The sequence below is a fragment of the Salvelinus namaycush genome, chromosome 19 (assembly GCF_016432855.1).
Source record: "Salvelinus namaycush isolate Seneca chromosome 19, SaNama_1.0, whole genome shotgun sequence".
NCBI lineage: Eukaryota > Metazoa > Chordata > Actinopteri > Salmoniformes > Salmonidae > Salvelinus > Salvelinus namaycush.
Window position 1 is genome coordinate 561664 of NC_052325.1, and position 21058 is coordinate 582721.

At 43.0% G+C, this 21058-nt stretch overlaps 1 protein-coding gene across 3 annotated transcripts in view; it reads right to left on the minus strand.

Moving 5' to 3' along the window:
- The window catches only part of ankzf1 (ankyrin repeat and zinc finger peptidyl tRNA hydrolase 1), a 29720-nt gene extending 17805 nt beyond the window's left edge, over positions 1-11915 (minus strand). Inside the window, exons 1-4 of one of the 3 annotated variants that reach the window (XM_039014369.1) lie at positions 11806-11915; positions 5874-6020; positions 4808-4941; positions 626-728 (exon numbers count right to left, since the gene is read on the minus strand). In XM_039014369.1, coding sequence (XP_038870297.1) covers positions 626-728; positions 4808-4941; positions 5874-6003 — 367 coding nt within the window. In that variant the 5' untranslated portion in view covers positions 6004-6020; positions 11806-11915. Of the gene's footprint in view, positions 1-625; positions 729-4807; positions 4942-5873; positions 6021-7501; positions 8399-11805 lie in introns of those variants that run through there. The other 2 variants (XM_039014370.1, XM_039014368.1) reach the window with 2 other exon arrangements.
- Positions 11916-21058: the final 9143 nt, after the last annotated feature.

A 21058-nucleotide genomic window follows, 5' to 3' on the forward strand; every position in this document is an offset into this window, starting at 1 on the left:
ATCGGGGGCCTGCGGTGGCCAACCTATCGGGGGCCTGCGGTGGCCAACCTATCGGGGGCCTGCGGTGGCCAACCTATCGGGGGCCTGCGGTGGCCAACCTATCGGGGGCCTGCGGTGGCCAACCTATCGGGGGCCTGCGGTGGCCAACCTATCGGGGGCCTGCGGTGGCCAACCTATCGGGGGCCTGCGGTGGCCAACCTATCGGGGGCCTGCGGTGGCCAACCTATCGGGGGCCTGCGGTGGCCAACCTATCGGGGGCCTGCGGTGGCCAACCTATCGGGGGCCTGCGGTGGCCAACCTATCGGGGGCCTACGGTGGCCAACCTATCGGGGCCTGCGGTGGCCAACCTATTAATAATAGTAATAGTAATAATAGTGAAGACATCAAAACTATGAAATAACACATATGGAATCATGTAGTAACCAAAAAAGTGTTAAACAAATCAAAATATATTTTAGATTCTTCAAAGTAGCCACCCTTTGCCTTGATGAGAGCTTTGCACACTCTTGGCATTCTCTCAACCAGCTTGATGAGGTAGTCACGTCTGGCCGTCTCCCATGACAACCTTAACATTAAAATGGAGTATCTGATTTGGTTCTGAGTGCCCAGACGTGTGGTGACTCACCTACACCGGTCTTCCTCTCAAACTCCTCCACTGTGGCAGGTGTTTGACCAGATGGTCTGTGTCTCAGGTTGAAACGGTGCCAGTCAAGCTTGTAGTGCTCCATCTGAAAGTAAAAATCACTGACTAGTACCAATCATACTGACTAGTACCATACTGAATAGTACCAATCATACTGACTAGTACCATACTAACTAGTACCATCCATACTGACTAGTACCATACTGACTAGTACCATACTGACTAGTACCAACCATACTGACTAGTACCAACCATACTAACTAGTACCAACCATACTAACTAGTACCAACCATACTGACTAGTACCATACTGACTAGTACCATACTGACTAGTATGGTATCGTATCGTTAGTAAAATGTGGGAATGGTGAAACTTGGCCTGGTATCGTTAGTAAAATGTTGGAATGGTGATACTTGGCCTGGTATCGTATCGCTAGTAAAATGTTGGAATGGTGATACTTGGCCTGGTATCGTATCGCTAGTAAAATGTTGGAATGGTGATACTTGGCCTGGTATCTTTAGTAAAATGTTGGAATGGTGATACTTGGCCTGGTATTGTTAGTAAAATGTTGGAATGGTGATACTTGGCCTGGTATTGTTAGTAAAATGTTGGAATGGTGATACTTGGCCTGGTATCGTTAGTAAAATGTTGGAATGGTGATACTTGGCCTGGTATCGCTAGTAAAATGTTGGAATGGTGATACTTGGCCTGGTATCGTTAGTAAAATGTTGGAATGGTGATACTTGGCCTGGTATCGTTAGTAAAATGTTGGAATGGTGATACTTGGCCTGGTATTGTTAGTAAAATGTTGGAATGGTGATACTTGGCCTGGTATTGTTAGTAAAATGTTGGAATGGTGATACTTGGCCTGGTATCGTTAGTAAAATGTGGGAATGGTGATACTTGGCCTGGTATCGTTAGTAAAATGTTGGAATGGTGATACTTGGCCTGGTATTGTTAGTAAAATGTGGGAATGGTGATACTTGGCCTGGTATCGTTAGTAAAATGTTGGAATGGTGATACTTGGCCTGGTATCATTAGTAAAATGTTGGAATCGTGATACTTGGCCTGGTATCGTTAGTAAAATGTTGGTTCGGTGATACTTGGCCTGGTATCGCTAGTAAAATGTTGGAATGGTGATACTTGGCCTGGTATCGTTAGTAAAAATGTTTGTATGGTGATATTTGGCCTGGTATCGTATCGTTAGTAAAATGTTGGAATGGTGATACTTGGCCTGGTATCGTTAGTGAAAATGTTGGAATGGTGATACTTGGCCTGGTATCGTTAGTAAAATGTTGGAATGGTGATACTTGGCCTGGTATCGTTAGTAAAATGTTGGAATGGTGATACTTGGCCTGGTATCGTTAGTAAAATGTTGGTATGGTGATACTTGGCCTGGTATCGTTAGTAAAATGTTGGAATGGTGATACTTGGCCTGGTATCGTTAGTAAAATGTTGGAATGGTGATACTTGGCCTGGTATCGTTAGTAAAATGTTGGAATGGTGATACTTGGCCTGGTATCGTTAGTAAAATGTTGGAATGTTGATACTTGGCCTGGTATCGTTAGTAAAAATGTTGGAATGGTGATACTTGGCCTGGTATCGTTAGTAAAATGTTGGTATGGTGATACTTGGCCTGGTATCGTTAGTAAAATGTTGGAATGGTGATACTTGGCCTGGTATCGTTAGTAAAATGTTGGAATGGTGATACTTGGCCTGGTATCGTTAGTAAAATGTTGGAATGGTGATACTTGGCCTGGTATCGTATCGTTAGTAAAATGTTGGAATGGTGATACTTGGCCTGGTATCGTTAGTAAAATGTTGGAATGGTGATACTTGGCCTGGTATCGTTAGTAAAAATGTTTGTATGGTGATACTTGGCCTGGTATCGTATCGTTAGTAAAATGTTGGAATGGTGATACTTGGCCTGGTATCGTTAGTAAAATGTTGGAATGGTGATACTTGGCCTGGTATCGTTCGTAAAATGTTGGAATGGTGATACTTGGCCTGGTATCGTTAGTAAAAATGTTGGAATGGTGATACTTGGCCTGGTATCGTTAGTAAAATGTTGGTATGGTGATACTTGGCCTGGTATCGTTAGTAAAATGTTGGAATGGTGATACTTGGCCTGGTATCGTTAGTAAAATGTTGGAATGGTGATACTTGGCCTGGTATCGTTAGTAAAATGTTGGAATGGTGATACTTGGCCTGGTATCGTTAGTAAAATGTTGGAATGGTGATACTTGGCCTGGTATCGTTAGTAAAAATGTTGGAATGGTGATACTTGGCCTGGTATCGTTAGTAAAATGTTGGAATGGTGATACTTAGCCTGGTATCGTTAGTAAAATGTTGGAATGGTGATACTTGGCCTGGTATCGTTAGTAAAATGTTGGAATGGTGATACTTGGCCTGGTATCGTTAGTAAAAATGTTGGAATGGTGATACTTGGCCTGGTATCGTTAGTAAAATGTTGGTATGGTGATACTTGGCCTGGTATCGTTAGTAAAATGTTGGAATGGTGATACTTGGCCTGGTATCGCTAGTAAAATGTTGGTATGGTGATACTTGGCCTGGTATCGCTAGTAAAATGTTGGTATGGTGATACTTGGCCTGGTATCGCTCGTAAAATGTTGGTATGGTGATACTTGGCCTGGTATCGCTCGTAAAATGTTGGTATGGTGATACTTGGCCTGGTATCGTTAGTAAAAATGTTGGTATGGTGATACTTGGCCTGGTATCGTATCGTTAGTAAAATGTTGGAATGGTGATACTTGGCCTGGTATCGTTAGTAAAATGTTGGAATGGTGATACTTGGCCTGGTATCGTTCGTAAAATGTTGGAATGGTGATACTTGGCCTGGTATCGTTCGTAAAATGTTGGAATGGTGATACTTGGCCTGGTATCGCTAGTAAAATGTTGGTATGGTGATACTTGGCCTGGTATCGTTAGTAAAATGTTGGAATGGTGATACTTGGCCTGGTATCGCTAGTAAAATGTTGGTATGGTGATACTTGGCCTGGTATCGCTAGTAAAATGTTGGTATGGTGATACTTGGCCTGGTATCGCTCGTAAAATGTTGGTATGGTGATACTTGGCCTGGTATCGCTCGTAAAATGTTGGTATGGTGATACTTGGCCTGGTATCGTTAGTAAAAATGTTGGTATGGTGATACTTGGCCTGGTATCGTTAGTAAAAATGTTGGTATGGTGATACTTGGCCTGGTATCGTATCGCTCGTAAAATGTTGGTATGGTGATACTTGGCCATGTATCGTTAGTAAAATGTTGGTACGGTGATACTTGGCCTGGTATCGTTAGTAAAATGTTGGAATGGTGATACTTGGCCTGGTATCGTTAGTAAAATGTTGGTATGGTGATACTTGGCCTGGTATCGTTAGTAAAAATGTTGGTATGGTGATACTTGGCCTGGTATCGTATCGCTCGTAAAATGTTGGTATGGTGATACTTGGCCTGGTATCGTTAGTAAAATGTTGGTATGGTGATACTTGGCCTGGTATCGTTAGTAAAATGTTGGAATGGTGATACTTGGCCTGGTATCGTATCGTTAGTAAAATGTTGGAATGGTGATACTTAGCCTGGTATCGTTAGTAAAATGTTGGAATGGTGATACTTGGCCTGGTATCGTTAGTAAAAATGTTGGAATGGTGATACTTGGCCTGGTATCGCTAGTAAAATGTTGGTATGGTGATACTTGGCCTGGTATCGTTAGTAAAAATGTTGGTATGGTGATACTTGGCCTGGTATCGTATCGCTCGTAAAATGTTGGTATGGTGATACTTGGCCTGGTATCGTTAGTAAAATGTTGGTATGGTGATACTTGGCCTGGTATCGTTAGTAAAATGTTGGAATGGTGATACTTGGCCTGGTATCGTATCGTTAGTAAAATGTTGGAATGGTGATACTTAGCCTGGTATCGTTAGTAAAATGTTGGAATGGTGATACTTGGCCTGGTATCGTTAGTAAAAATGTTGGAATGGTGATACTTGGCCTGGTATCGCTAGTAAAATGTTGGTATGGTAACAGCACTAACCGGGAATCGATAGAACATGGCTCAGAGATCCCGGAAAAACAATATAATATTCAAAATGGGTGAATCTCTCCTTTATGGTCTCTGGTCAGTCCATCCCAACCCTCAGTTTATTCACCTGCTCCTCCCGGGAGTCGAAGGGGCACTGGCAGGCCGAGCACACCATCCTGTCAGACACATCTCTACCCAGGCTGCTCTCTCTCTCTGGCTGTTCATCATCCTGGAGATCCTCCTTGGGGCACACAGCCACTCCTGTTAGGATGACATACATACAGGACTTGAGTAACATGGGAGATAAACTATACCCAACTAAAAATATGCAACAACTTCAACAAATTTACTGAGTTAAATCAGTCAATTGAAATAAATTCATTAGACCCTAATCTATGGATTTCATATGACTGGGCAGGGGCGCAGCCATGGGTGGGCCTGGGAGGACAAAGGCCCATCCACTGGGGAGCCAGGCCCACCCACCCAATGTGTAGCCAGGCCCAGCTTATCAGAATGAGTTTCTCTCAACAAAAGGGCTTTATTAGAGACATAAATAATCTGTTTCATCAGCTGTCCAGGTGGCTGGTCTCAGACAATCCCGCAGGCCAAAAAGCAGAATGTGGAGGTCCTGGGCTGTCGTGGTTACACGTGGTCAGCAGTTGAGGCCGGTTGGACATACTGCCAAATTATCTAAAACGACATTGGAGGCGGCTTATGGTAGAGAAATTAACATTCAATTATCTGGCAACAGTTCTAGTGGACATTCCTGAGTCAGGATGCCAATTGCACACTCCCTCAAAACCTGAGACATCTGTGGCCTTTTATTGTCCCCAGCACAAGATGCACCTGTGTAATGATCATGCTGTTTAATCATTAATCATTCTTGATATGCCACACCTGTCAGGTGGATGGATTATCTTGGCAAAGGAAAAATGCTCACTAACAGGGATGTAAACAAATTTGTGCACAAAATTTGAGAGAAATAAGCTTTTTGTGTGTGTGGAAAATGTCTGGGATCTTATTTCAGCTCATGAAACATGGGACCAACACTTTACATGTTTGAGTTTATATTTCTGTTAAGTAATATTAATGACTATTTACATGACAAATAAACAACCGGGGCGGTAGAGCCACAAATAACTGCTTTCAGGATGTACAACAGCCATAGACATAGTTTACAGCTAGCTACCCACCATGACTGTGTGATGGATTCTTGGTGTGTACAGGAGGCTCATGAACACCGGTAACTTCTCGCACCTCCTGTAGAGCAGAGTCTTGAAGACAGTACTCAAACACGGAGCGGTATTCTGGACCTGCTGTCATTGTGGACTCCGGAACATCTGAAGCACATCAATATGAGAGTGAAAGTCTAACTAGCACAGCTATCTATCTAGAACAACGTTTGTTACTAGTACAGTAGCTATCTAGCTCAACGTGTGTAACTACTACAGTAGCTAGCTAGCTCAACGTGTGTAACTACTACAGTAGCTATCTAGCTCAACGTGTGTAACTATTACAGTAGCTAGCTAGCTCAACGTGTGTAACTACTACAGTAGCTAGCTAGCTCAACGTGTGTAACTACTACAGTAGCTAGCTAGCTCAACGTGTGTAACTACTACAGTAGCTATCTAGCTCAACGTGTGTAACTACTACAGTAGCTAGCTAGCTCAACGTGTGTAACTACTACAGTAGCTATCTAGCTCAACGTGTGTAACTACTACAGTAGCTAGCTAGCTCAACGTTTGTTACCAGTACAGTAGCTAGCTAGCTCAACGTTTGTTACTAGTACAGTAGCTATCTAGCTCAACGTTTGTTACTAGTACAGTAGCTAGCTAGCTCAACGTTTGTTACTAGTACAGTAGCTAGCTAGCTCAACGTTTGTTACTAGTACAGTAGCTATCTAGCTCAACGTTTGTTACTAGTACAGTAGCTATCTAGCTCAACGTTTGTTACTAGTACAGTAGCTAGCTAGCTCAACGTTTGTTACCAGTACAGTAGCTAGCTAGCTCAACGTTTGTTACTAGTACAGTAGCCATCTAGCTCAACGTTTGTTACTAGTACAGTAGCTAGCTAGCTCAACGTTTGTTACCAGTACAGTAGCTAGCTAGAACAACGTGTGTTACTACTACAGTAGCTATCTAGCTCAACGTGTGTTACTAGTACAGTAGCTATCTAGCTCAACGTGTGTTACTAGTACAGTAGCTAGCTAGCTCAACGTTTGTTACCAGTACAGTAGCTAGCTAGCTCAACGTTTGTTACTAGTACAGTAGCCATCTAGCTCAACGTTTGTTACTAGTACAGTAGCTAGCTAGCTCAACGTTTGTTACCAGTACAGTAGCTAGCTAGCTCAACGTTTGTTACTAGTACAGTAGCTATCTAGCTCAACGTTTGTTACTAGTACAGTAGCTATCTAGCTCAACGTTTGTTACTAGTACAGTAGCTAGCTAGCTCAACGTTTGTTACCAGTACAGTAGCTAGCTAGCTCAACGTTTGTTACTAGTACAGTAGCCATCTAGCTCAACGTTTGTTACTAGTACAGTAGCTAGCTAGCTCAACGTTTGTTACCAGTACAGTAGCTAGCTAGAACAACGTGTGTTACTAGTACAGTAGCTAGCTAGAACAACGTGTGTTACTACTACAGTAGCTATCTAGCTCAACGTGTGTTACTAGTACAGTAGCTATCTAGATCATAGCGGACTAAACTCCATAGTGAATGAAGTGTCTGATGACTCTAAGAGACCAGGCGTAGTGGAATCTAGCGCCGACTACATCGATTTGCTCAGGGTCAACACGTACATTTTTAAAATGATGAAACACATACCATGTACCTATGTTTGTTCTCTGTAGTTGCGTGCCTCTGTTTGCTGAAATCCATACTTTGTCAGTAAACGATAATCAAATACATTCTCCCAACTGTTTGTTTATAGCTGTAGCTCTAAGACGGCAACTCAGCGCAAAATGCGCATGTGCCAATTGAATCTCAACACGGAAACAGTAGTTGTATCTGTTTCACTTTAATTGAAAAAGTATGGATTTCAACAAAAAAATAAAGGCATTTAACTACAGAGGACAAACATAGGTACTGAAATATTGACCTTGGGCAAATTGATGTAGTCGGCCATGCGTGGGATCATTCCCACACGAAGTGAGATTTATAATTCTGAAAGTTTGCTTGAGCGTGTACGTAAAGTTACGCACAGCCATGACCATGCGTACGCACAGTGTCAAGTGACAAGGGAACTGCTTGTCAAGCATAGAATATGAGTGAGAAAATGAGAGCAGGCCTAATAATTCCTTCTTTTTTTTCTTCGATTGAATTGTATTTCCATTGTGAATTCATGCAACATCTCTCTACAGGCTATATATAATTTTACCACATCAGTGCATCTTGTGATAATTATCCATATGACGTAGTCATTTTGCTAAATTAGAGTCTCTAATCTGTTGTAAGATTTGGCATATGCTGCATTTCGTAGTGAGCGTGTTTTTAGAGACAGGTGGGACTTTTTTTTGTGAGAAAGTAAAGATTGGCTCATAAGAAATCGTTCCCCATTGCCATCAAATTCCCAAATACGAACGGCGCAATAGACGGCCCTCACATCACCATAAAAGCACTATCCTAAAACAAAAACTATTGTAGCAGAAAAGGCTTCCACTCTTAATGTGCGTCACGTCTGGAGGAAACCTGGCACCATCCATCCCTACGGTGAAGCATGGCGGTGGCACCATCCATCCCTACGGTGAAGCATGGCGGTGGCACCATCCATCCCTACGGTGAAGCATGGCGGTGGCACCATCCATCCCTACGGTGAAGCACGGCGGTGGCACCATCCATCCCTACGGTGAAGCATGGCGGTGGCACCATCCATCCCTACGGTGAAGCATGGCGGTGGCACCATCCATCCCTACGGTGAAGCATGGCGGTGGCACCATCCATCCCTACGGTGAAGCATGGTGGCAGCATCATGCTGTGGGGATGTTTTTCAGTAGCAGGGACTGGGAGACTAGTCAGGGTCGAGGTAAAGATGAACGGAGCAAAGTACAGAGAGATCCTTGATGAAAACCTGCTACAGAGTGCTCAGGTCCTCAGACTGGGGTGAAGGTTCACCGTCCAACAGGACAACAACCCTAAGCACACAGCCAAGACCACACAGAAGTGGCTTCGGGACAAGTCTCTGAATGTACTTGAGTGGCCCAGCCAGAGCCCGGACTTGAACCCGATCAAACATCTCTGGAGAGACCTGAAAATAGCTGTGCAACGACACTCCCCATCCAACCTGACAGAGATTGAGAGGATCTTCAGAGAAGAATGGGAGAAACTCCCCAAATACAGGTGTGCCAAGCTTGTAGCGTCACACCCAAGAAGACTCAAGGCTGTAATCGCTGACAAAGGTGCTTCAGCAAAGTACTGAGTAAAGGGTCTGAATACTTATGGAAATGTGATATTTCATTTGCAAACGTTTCTTAAAACCTGTTTTCGCTTTGTCATTATGGGGTATTGTGATGTCATTATGGGGTATTGTGTGCAGACTGATGAGGGGGAAAAAAACAATTTAATCCATTTCAGAATAAGGCTGTAATGTAACAATGTGGAAACATTCAAGGTGCCTGAATACTTTCTGAATGCCCTGTAGGTTACGTTATGCACAAAAGACACACGACTTGTTCATTCATTCATTGGGCTCCCGAGTGGCGCAGCGGTCGAAGGCACTGCATCTCATTGGGCTCCCGAGTGGCACAGCGGTCGAAGGCACTGCATCTCATTGGGCTCCCGAGTGGCACAGCGGTCGAAGGCACTGCATCTCATTGGGCTCCCGAGTGGCACAGCGGTCGAAGGCACTGCATCTCAGTGCTTGAGGCGTCACTACAGACACCCTGGTTTGAATCCAGGCTGTATCACAACCGGCCGTGATTGGGAGTCCCATAGGGCGGCGCACAATTGGCCCAGCATCGTCCGGGTTTGGCCGGGGTAGGCCGTCACTGTAAATAAGAAGTTGTTCTTAACGGACTTGTCTAGTTAAATAAAAAAGGTTAAAAAAATGTAATGTTGAGGTATATTTGCCATTGCTAAAGCAACTTGTACTGTCCCAACGATCCTCTCTTTGTAGCTGTTTACAGTTTTACAGGTCAAACCACAACTGAGAGAACCAAACAACACATCTTGGTTGTACTCAATTCTGACACTACATTTTTTATTTGCATTGTTTTTTGGGGGGTTGCGCCGTAGTAGGATATTTCATGGTATGGCGTATGTTCCCCACAGACTTTAAAAAGGTATGATTTTGACCATATAGTTAATTGGGAGAGTTTTGAAATGCAAAATAGCCAAGATTGTACCCAAGCACTGAGGTTGAGAACAATTGGCATGTATCAACGGTTATCTCCTAGCAGTGTGTGTACGACGCTAGTAGGATTGTTTGATTAATCACACTTTCTATGCGTTACGAACATTGTAAATTCCGTTCGTTAAGTAGTATTTTAGAATAGTTTCTATGCAACATGAATAAATTAGGCAATAGTGTGCCACTGCAGCACGCAATTCAGGGCGTTCCAGCATGTGGACATTCCCATTGGTTACTGCATGAACGCCCCCCCTCAAGCTCCCCATTGGTTCCTGCATGAACGCCCCCCCTCAAGCTCCCCATTGGTTACTGCATGAACGCCCCCCCTCAAGCTCCCCATTGGTTACTGCATGAACGCCTTCACCCTCTCGAGCGTCCCATTGGTTCCTGCATGAACTCCTTCACCCTCTCGAGCGTCCCATTGGTTCCTGCATGAACTCCTTCACCCTCTCGAGCGTCCCATTGGTTCCTGCATGAACTCCTTCACCCTCTCGAGCGTCCCATTGGTTCCTGCATGAACTCCTTCACCCTCTCGAGCGTCCCATTGGTTCCTGCATGAACTCCTTCACCCTCTCGAGCGTCCCATTGGTTCCTGCATGAACGCCCCCCCCTTCAAGCTCCCCAGTGGTTCCTGCATGAACGCCCCCCCTTCAAGCTTCCCATTGGTTCCTGCATGAACGCCCCCCCTTCAAGCTCCCCATTGGTTCCTGCATGAACGCCCCCCCCTTCAAGCTCCCCAGTGGTTCCTGCATCAACAATATGTTTGGTTATGGAAAATATATTTCACCGCGGTTTAGATGGTATAATGATTCTCTACACTAGACTCTTATTTTGACACAAACTGACATTAGGTGTGATGTATTTTTGTTTTGTATTTTTTCTACTGTATTATTGACTATGTTTGTTTTACTCCATGTGTAACTCTGTGTTGTTGTATGTGTCGAACTGCTTTGCTTTATCTTGGCCAGGTCGCAGTTATAAATGAGAACTTGTTCTCAACTTGCCTACCTGGTTAAATAAAGGTGAAATAAAAAAAAATATATATATAGTTGACTCTACCTTCTTGCTGTTGTTTGTGCTATGTTATTGTCTTAGGTCTCTATTTATTATTTAACTAGGCAAGTCAGTTAAGAACAAATTCGTATTTAGAATGACGGCCTACCCTCGTAGTGTTGTCTCTCGTCGTGATGTGTGTTTTGTCCTATATTTTTAACCCCGTCCCCGCAGGAGCCCTTTTGGTAGGCCATCATTGTAAATAAGAACTGGTTTTAAACTGACTTGCCTAGTTAAATAAAGGTTAAATAAAAATTAGGCTAACTATTAAAATAGGCAACCAGGAAATGGAGTTATTTCTGCAGTACAATTTAAAAAATGGACCAATAGAAGTTTAAAGAGGGGTTCCTGCAGATGCAGGAGTGCCCACATTAAGGAACGCACAGAATTGCACCTTTCTCAAATGATGCCCCGGTTTCTGCTCCACTCTGTTGGGGACTTCCTTCACCATGGAGTGGAGTTTAGTCCGTTTGCTAATTCAGAGATGGGCTATAATCTAGCAAACTATGTCATATTTACATTTGATGTTGGAACACCCACTTTATTTAATCTTATCTAACGTTACGTGAATAAACGTACCACGTGTAAAACAGTTAACTATCTACCCCTGTGCTAGCTATGGTGGTTACTACTAGTGAGTTAGCTAGCTACCGTTAGCCAAATCAATCAATGGCAAAGTGACCATAGTAGCTAGCTAATTTCCAGATGTGTTGTTCTTTTAAAAACGTACCAAAATGATGCCACGTCTTGTCGATGTTGAATAAAGACAAATTCTAGTTACCAGTTTGCCTGCGCTCTACCTACACTATTGGACTGAACTGTGTTTGGCTGACAGACGAAGCAACTTCTTCATCTATGATATAATGGCGGTCCGCAAACAAACGTTAAAGGTGCATGCCGCCACCTACCGTGCTGGAGTATGTGGTCAATCACGGTTAACAACATGTCTCTATCCTCCTACCTAACTCAGTACTTCTGAGAAAATAAAGAGCCCTAGTAACTTCTAATAGGCCCTTCCTCATCCCCCAAAATCCCTTCCAACCCTGTCCAACATCAATGACCCTACACTTCAATCTTTCCCTCTCTTCAACATACGTACAACAATATAACAACACATGCTCCACCGTTTCATCGACCATACACTCCAGACACAAACCATTCACATGCTGCCAACCAGATGTAATGATGAGTTCAATATACAATGTCCTAAGCGCAATTGAGTAAACACCACCTCTTCCTTCCTAATCTGACCTTATGAATCTTGGTCCATCGACCTTTCTTTGGAGGACGTATAAATGCTGTCTCTTGTGTTCAGAGTCCCGTCTCTTCTGCCACATATCTATCAAAATGGCTCTGATCTTCAATTTGGCCTCACCTCTACCCAGTGGAACATTAATATCAATTATATCTTGTTTCAAAGCTCTTTTAGATAACTGGTCTACAATTTAATTCCCTTCCACACCAGAATGTACTGGGACCCAGCAGAATCTCACTAATACACCCAGCCTCTAAATTCTCCATAATAACATTAATACCCCCAATTTGACAAATAAAATGTGATTTTAATTAGTAGGTCCCTCCTATTAGATTTACCAGATGATAAACTATTCTATTCAGGCAGAGAATCTGAGTACACTATAATTCTAACAGGTTGTACGTCCTCCACCCACTGGAGGGCAACTATTATCGCCAACAGTTCAACTGAGTATACTGACAGTTCATCTGTTAGTCTTCTACACATCTGCACATCAAATTCAGGAACGTAAACGCCTGCTCCTGTGCTCCCACTATTTGGGTCCTTGGATCCATCTGTGAAAACCGATCAAAAAAATTATAAAAAATTCGACCAATGTAATTGTCAACTAGTTTCCCTTTATCACTGACTTCTGACCAATCATTCCTTTTCTCTACCAAGGTTAGATCAACAACAGGATAAGGAGTAACCATGGAGGAGCATCCCCTATCACCACGGAAGGGCCAACATCCAACTCCCTCAAACCACTCTTATCAGCAAGTTTCACAACTGTCAGACCAAAACCACTGCCTTGTCTACTAGTATACACCTTGCCTATTTTCCACGAAAGTACCTAATGTCACGATTTCAACGCGATATGATATCAAATGACCATTTATAGGCCCGTTTAATCATCTCAAATCCTGTAAAAGATTGGTAATGTTGAGCTTCTAGTTCACGTAATTCGTGCTCATGTTTTATTGATATCTGTCTCGTGTTGTATTGATATCTGTCTCATGTTTTATTGATATCTGTCTCGTGTTGTATTGATATCTGTCTCATGTTGTATTGTATTGATATCTGTCTCGTGTTGTATTGATATCTGTCTCGTGTTGTATTGTATTGATATCTGTCTCGTGTTGTATTGATATCTGTCTCGTGTTGTATTGTATTGATATCTGTCTCGTGTTGTATTGATATCTGTCTCATGTTGTATTGTATTGCTATCTGTCTCGTGTTGTATTGATATCTGTCTCGTGTTGTATTGATATCTGTCTCGTGTTGTATTGATATCTGTCTCGTGTTGTATTGATATCTGTCTCGTGTTGTATTGTATTGATATCTGTCTCGTGTTGTATTGATATCTGTCTCATGTTGTATTGATATCTGTCTCATGTTGTATTGTATTGATATCTGTCTCGTGTTGTATTGATATCTGTCTCGTGTTGTATTGTATTGATATCTGTCTCGTGTTGTATTGATATCTGTCTCGTGTTGTATTGTATTGATATCTGTCTCGTGTTGTATTGATATCTGTCTCGTGTTGTATTGATATCTGTCTCGTGTTGTATTGATATCTGTCTCGTGTTGTATTGATATCTGTCTCGTGTTGTATTGATATCTGTCTCGTGTTGTATTGATATCTGTCTCATGTTGTATTGATATCTGTCTCATGTTGTATTGTATTGATATCTGTCTCGTGTTGTATTGATATCTGTCTCGTGTTGTATTGTATTGATATCTGTCTCGTGTTGTATTGATATCTGTCTCGTGTTGTATTGTATTGCTATCTGTCTCGTGTTGTATTGATATCTGTCTCGTGTTGTATTGCTATCTGTCTCGTGTTGTATTGATATCTGTCTCGTGTTGTATTGATATCTGTCTCGTGTTGTATTGATATCTGTCTCGTGTTGTATTGATATCTGTCTCGTGTTGTATTGATATCTGTCTCGTGTTGTATTGATATCTGTCTCATGTTGTATTGATATCTGTCTCATGTTGTATTGTATTGATATCTGTCTCGTGTTGTATTGATATCTGTCTCATGTTGTATTGATATCTGTCTCGTGTTGTATTGATATCTGTCTCGTGTTGTATTGATATCTGTCTCGTGTTGTATTGTATTGATATCTGTCTCGTGTTGTATTGATATCTGTCTCATGTTGTATTGATATCTGTCTCATGTTGTATTGTATTGATATCTGTCTCGTGTTGTATTGATATCTGTCTCGTGTTGTATTGTATTGATATCTGTCTCGTGTTGTATTGATATCTGTCTCGTGTTGTATTGTATTGATATCTGTCTCGTGTTGTATTGATATCTGTCTCATGTTGTATTGATATCTGTCTCGTGTTGTATTGATATCTGTCTCGTGTTGTATTGATATCTGTCTCGTGTTGTATTGTATTGATATCTGTCTCGTGTTGTATTGATATCTGTCTCGTGTTGTATTGATATCTGTCTCATGTTGTATTGATATCTGTCTCATGTTGTATTGTATTGATATCTGTCTCGTGTTGTATTGATATCTGTCTCGTGTTGTATTGTATTGATATCTGTCTCGTGTTGTATTGATATCTGTCTCGTGTTGTATTGTATTGATATCTGTCTCGTGTTGTATTGATATCTGTCTCATGTTGTATTGTATTGCTATCTGTCTCATGTTGTATTGTATTGCTATCTGTCTCGTGTTGTATTGATATCTGTCTCGTGTTGTATTGATATCTGTCTCGTGTTGTATTGATATCTGTCTCGTGTTGTATTGATATCTGTCTCGTGTTGTATTGATATCTGTCTCGTGTTGTATTGATATCTGTCTCGTGTTGTATTGATATCTGTCTCGTGTTGTATTGATATCTGTCTCGTGTTGTATTGTATTGATATCTGTCTCGTGTTGTATTGATATCTGTCTCATGTTGTATTGATATCTGTCTCGTGTTGTATTGATATCTGTCTCGTGTTGTATTGATATCTGTCTCGTGTTGTATTGATATCTGTCTCGTGTTGTATTGATATCTGTCTTGTGTTGTATTGATATCTGTCTCCTGTTGTATTGATATCTGTCTCGTGTTGTATTGATATCTGTGTCATGTTGTATTGATATCTGTCTCGTGTTGTATTGATATCTGTCTCGTGTTGTATTGATATCTGTCTCGTGTTGTATTGATATCTGTCTCGTGTTGTATTGATATCTGTCTCGTGTTGTATTGATATCTGTCTCGTGTTGTATTGATATCTGTCTCGTGTTGTATTGATATCTGTCTCATGTTGTATTGTATTGATATCTGTCTCCTGTTGTATTGATATCTGTCTCGTGTTGTATTGATATCTGTCTCATGTTGTATTGTATTGATATCTGTCTCGTGTTGTATTGATATCTGTCTCATGTATTGATATCTGTCTTGTATTGTATTGATATCTGTCTCGTGTTGTATTGATATCTGTCTCGTGTTGTATTGATATCTGTCTCGTGTTGTATTGATATCTGTCTCGTGTTGTATTGATATCTGTCTCGTGTTGTATTGATATCTGTCTCCTGTTGTATTGTATTGATATCTGTCTCCTGTTGTATTGTATTGATATCTGTCTCATGTTGTATTGATATCTGTCTCGTGTTGTATTGATATCTGTCTCGTGTTGTATTGATATCTGTCTCGTGTTGTATTGATATCTGTCTCGTGTTGTATTGATATCTGTCTCGTGTTGTATTGATATCTGTCTCATGTTGTATTGTATTGATATCTGTCTCGTGTTGTATTGTATTGATATCTGTCTCGTGTTGTATTGTATTGATATCTGTCTCGTGTTGTATTGATATCTGTCTCATGTTGTATTGTATTGATATCTGTCTCATGTTGTATTGTATTGATATCTGTCTCGTGTTGTATTGATATCTGTCTCGTGTTGTATTGATATCTGTCTCGTGTTGTATTGATATCTGTCTCGTGTTGTATTGATATCTGTCTCGTGTTGTATTGATATCTGTCTCGTGTTGTATTGATATCTGTCTCGTGTTGTATTGATATGTCTCATGTTGTGTTTATATCTGTCTCATGTTGTACAGCCTACATAGAGGAGCAGTCAGCATGTCAACTGCAACGAGTCCTGATGTACAATGCTGACTGCTCCTGTATGTATTCTGTTGTAAATATATTCTGTTAATAGTTCACTAAAGTTTATTGTAGAGTACTGGCCGCCTACTCCTCTTCTTAGTTATCTATTATGGTTTTAGGCTGGGTATCTGTAATGCACTTTGTGACAACTGCTGATGTAAATAAAGGGCTTTATAAAAACACATTTGATTGATTATCAACCCCCCCCCCCCCCCCCCCCAAAAAAAACATACACACATTGTTTGTAGGCCTATGTACCACGTGCACCAGTCTCGATTAATGAGAGTTCCACAGTGTTTGTAGGCCTATGTACCACGTGCACCAGTCTCGATTAATGAGAGTTCCACAGTGTTTGTAGGCCTATGTACCACGTGCACCAGTCTTGCACCATTAATGTTTCAGCTTGGTGGGAAGCCCAGGAGCTTTTCTCTGTGCACCAGTCTTGATTAATGTTTCAGCTTGGTGGGAGGCCCAGGAGCTTTTCTCTGTGCACCAGTCTTGATTAATGTTTCAGCTTGGTGGGAGGCCCAGGAGCTTTTCTCTGTGCACCAGTCTTGATTAATGTTTCAGCTTGGTGGGAGGCCCAGGAGCTTTTCTCTGTGCACCAGTCTTGATTAATGTTTCAGCTTGGTGGGAGGCCCAGGAGCTTTTCTCTGTGCACCATTCTTGATTAATGTTTCAGCTTGGTGGGAAGCCCAGGAGCTTTTCTCTGTGCACCAGTCTTGATTAATGTTTCAGCTTGGTGGGAGGCCCAGGAGCTTTTCTCTGTGCACCAGTCTTGATTAATGTTTCAGCTTGGTGGGAGGCCCAGGAGCTTTTCTCTGTGCACCAGTCTTGATTAATGTTTCAGCTTGGTGGGAGGCCAGGAGCTTTTCTCTGTGCACCAGTCTTGATTAATGTTTCAGCTTGGTGGGAGGCCCAGGAGCTTTTCTCTGTGCACCAGTCTTGATTAATGTTTCAGCTTGGTGGGAGGCCCAGGAGCTTTTCTCTGTGCACCATGGATCTGCTTCAACTCTCAGCACCTATCACCATGTGTTTATTCAAGCGTCATCGTGAAACCAGAAATAGTAATGCGTCTGTAACAAGAACAGTGAGAGTTGTTTTTCTTTATGTGAATATCTAGCTGATATACATCTGAATTAGAATGATTTGACGACTACCATCCACATGCAATCCACCATTAACGAACACTTCCTCAATCAGCTTTATGTGCCAATCAACAACGTTGGATGTATTTATGATTAATATTCCCTTTGGTCAATAACTACTTCTACACATGGCAACATGGCGACTGAAAACCTTTCAGCATGTCTTTATGGGGCGGGGGGGGGGTGCTGTTACCCATCAGATTTATTATGCCAATATGTCAAAGTTATCAATTAGAGGCGAGATGAGGGCAGGGGGAATGTAGGCCCCTCAATGGCAGGTAGTCCAATAAACAGGAGGAGCAGACAGCCAGCACATTGCAATAAACTTCATATGTATTCTGTTGTAAATATATTCTGTTAATAGTTCACTAAAGTTTATTGTGACGTACCGGCCGCCTACGCCTCTTCTTAGTTATCAGTTAGGAAGATGTTGCTGTTCAGAATGACATGTTGTGAGGTGCTGACCTGTTGCACCCTCGACAACCACTGTGATTGTGAGGTGCTGACCTGTTGCACCCTCGACAACCACTGTGATTGTGAGGTGCTGACCTGTTGCACCCTCGACAACCACTGTGATTGTGAGGTGCTGACCTGTTGCACCCTCGATAACCACTGTGATTGTGAGGTGCTGACCTGTTGCACCCTCGACAACTACTGTGATTATTATTATTTGATCATGCTGGTCATCTATGAACATTTGAACATCTTGGCCATGTTCTGTTATAATCTCCACCCGGCACAGGCAGAAGAGGACTGGCCACCCCTCATAGCCTGGTTCCTCTCTAGGTTTCTTCCTAGGTTTCTGCCTTTCTAGGGAGTTTTTCCTAGCCACCGTGCTTCTACACCTGCATTGCTTGTTGTTTGGTGTTTTAGGCTGGGTTTCTGTACAGCACTTTGAGCACATCAGCTGATGTAAGAAAGGGCTTTATGAATAAATTTGATTTGATGTTCATGACTGTTGATGTTCACAGGACTCTCCAAATGCTCTGTTGAAGGAGCACCACGATTGGAGGAAAACAGACAGCTTCTCTCTACCACGCCATCACCAAGTCATCCAATGTTTGCTTCATGAACAAATGTTGCATCTTTTGAAATACAGAATTGTTTTTTTATGCTTGATGTGATTTAGCTGTCCTATAATGTATTGTTTTGAATTAAATATATATTCAGTCAAGTCACTTGGATTATTTTATGCCTTTTTAAATGTTTGCTAAAATTATATATTGTCACTCTGTAGATGCTGAAACAGTTAGTTTTGGGCTACGCTATGATCTGGAAATGTCTTTTGGAAACCCTTTAAAAAAAGTTGTTGATAATTTAAATGAGCACCGTTTTTAATTGTTTTTTACTACTGTCTGGTGAGGAAGTGGGAAATATGGAATACATTGGAGGAGGAAGGGAGAATTAATAAGTAATCAGTTTATGGTTATATAAACGGAGGGCATGCATAAAAGAAAATGGACAGCGTCAGGGAATAACCAAGTTAATGGAGAGCCTATCAAAGGACTGCGATGAAATGCCTTAGACCGCTGCGCCACTCGGGAAGCCCAATCCCAAGTACTTCTATGCCACTGCCACCACAACCTCTATTTTCTGTGACTTCTGATCCATTTCTGCAGTACAATTGACAGCCATGTCTATAAAAGCTATAAAAGCCCACATTACTGAAGCACATATTCTTCCCCAGCACTCTCTATTGGTGTCTGCCTACACACAGGAATCCTCTCAGGACCCCTCACCCTCTACCACTCTCTATTGGTGTCTGCCTACACACAGGAATCCTCTCAGGACCCCTCACCCTCTACCACTCTCTATTGGTCTCTGCCTACACACAGGAATCCTCTCAGGACCCCTCACCCTCTACCACTCTCTATTGGTCTCTGCCTACACACAGGAATCCTCTCAGGACCCCTCACCCTCTACCACTCTATTGGTCTCTGCCTACACACAGGAATCCTCTCAGGACCCCTCACCCTCTACCACTCTCTATTGGTGTCTGCCTACACACAGGATTCCTCTCAGGACCCCTCACCCTCTACCACTCTCTATTGGTCTCTGCCTACACACAGGAATCCTCTCAGGACCCCTCACCCTCTACCACTCTCTATTGGTCTCTGCCTACACACAGGAATCCTCTCAGGACCCCTCACCCTGTACCACTCTCTATTGGTCTCTGCCTACACACAGGAATCCTCTCAGGACCCCTCACCCTCTACCACTCTCTATTGGTCTCTGCCTACACACAGGAATCCTCTCAGGACCCCTCACCCTCTACCACTCTCTATTGGTCTCTGCCTACACACAGGAATCCTCTCAGGACCCCTCACCCTCTACCACTCTCTATTGGTCTCTGCCTACACACAGGAATCCTCTCAGGACCCCTCACCCTCTACCACTCTCTATTGGTGTCTGCCTACACACAGGAATCCTCTCAGGACATTACATTTACATTTAAGTCATTTAGCAGACGCTCTTATCCAGAGCGACTTACAAATTGGTGCATTCACCGTATGACATCCAGTGGAACAGCCACTTTACAATAGTGCATCTAAATCTTTTAAGGGGGGGGGGGGGGGGGGGGGGTCAGAAGGATTACTTTATCCTATCCTAGGTATTCCTTAAAGAGGTGGGGTTTCAGGTGTCTCCGGAAGGTGGTGATTGACTCCGCTGTCCTGGCGTCGTGAGGGAGTTTGTTCCACCATTGGGGGGCCAGAGCAGCAAACAGTTTTGACTGGGCTGAGCGGGAACTATACTTCCTCAGTGGTAGGGAGGCGAGCAGGCCAGAGGTGGATGAACGCAGTGCCCTTGTTTGGGTGTAGGGCCTGATCAGAGCCTGAAGGTACTGAGGTGCCGTTCCCCTCACAGCTCCGTAGGCAAGCACCATGGTCTTGTAGCGGATGCGAGCTTCAACTGGAAGCCAGTGGAGAGAGCGGAGGAGCGGGGTGACGTGAGAGAACTTGGGAAGGTTGAACACCAGACGGGCTGCGGCGTTCTGGATGAGTTGTAGGGGTTTAATGGCACAGGCAGGGAGCCCAGCCAACAGCGAGTTGCAGTAATCCAGACGGGAGATGACAAGTGCCTGGATTAGGACCTGCGCCGCTTCCTGTGTGAGGCAGGGTCGTACTCTGCGAATGTTGTAGAGCATGAACCTACAGGAACGGGCCACCGCCTTGATGTTAGTTGAGAACGACAGGGTGTTGTCCAGGATCACGCCAAGGTTCTTAGCGCTCTGGGAGGAGGACACAATGGAGTTGTCAACCGTGATGGCGAGATCATGGAACGGGCAGTCCTTCCCCGGGAGGAAGAGCAGCTCCGTCTTGCCGAGGTTCAGATCCGTCATCCACACTGATATGTCTGCCAGACATGCAGAGATGCGATTCGCCACCTGGTCATCAGAAGGGGGAAAGGAGAAGATTAATTGTGTGTCGTCTGCATAGCAATGATAGGAGAGACCATGTGAGGTTATGACAGAGCCAAGTGACTTGGTG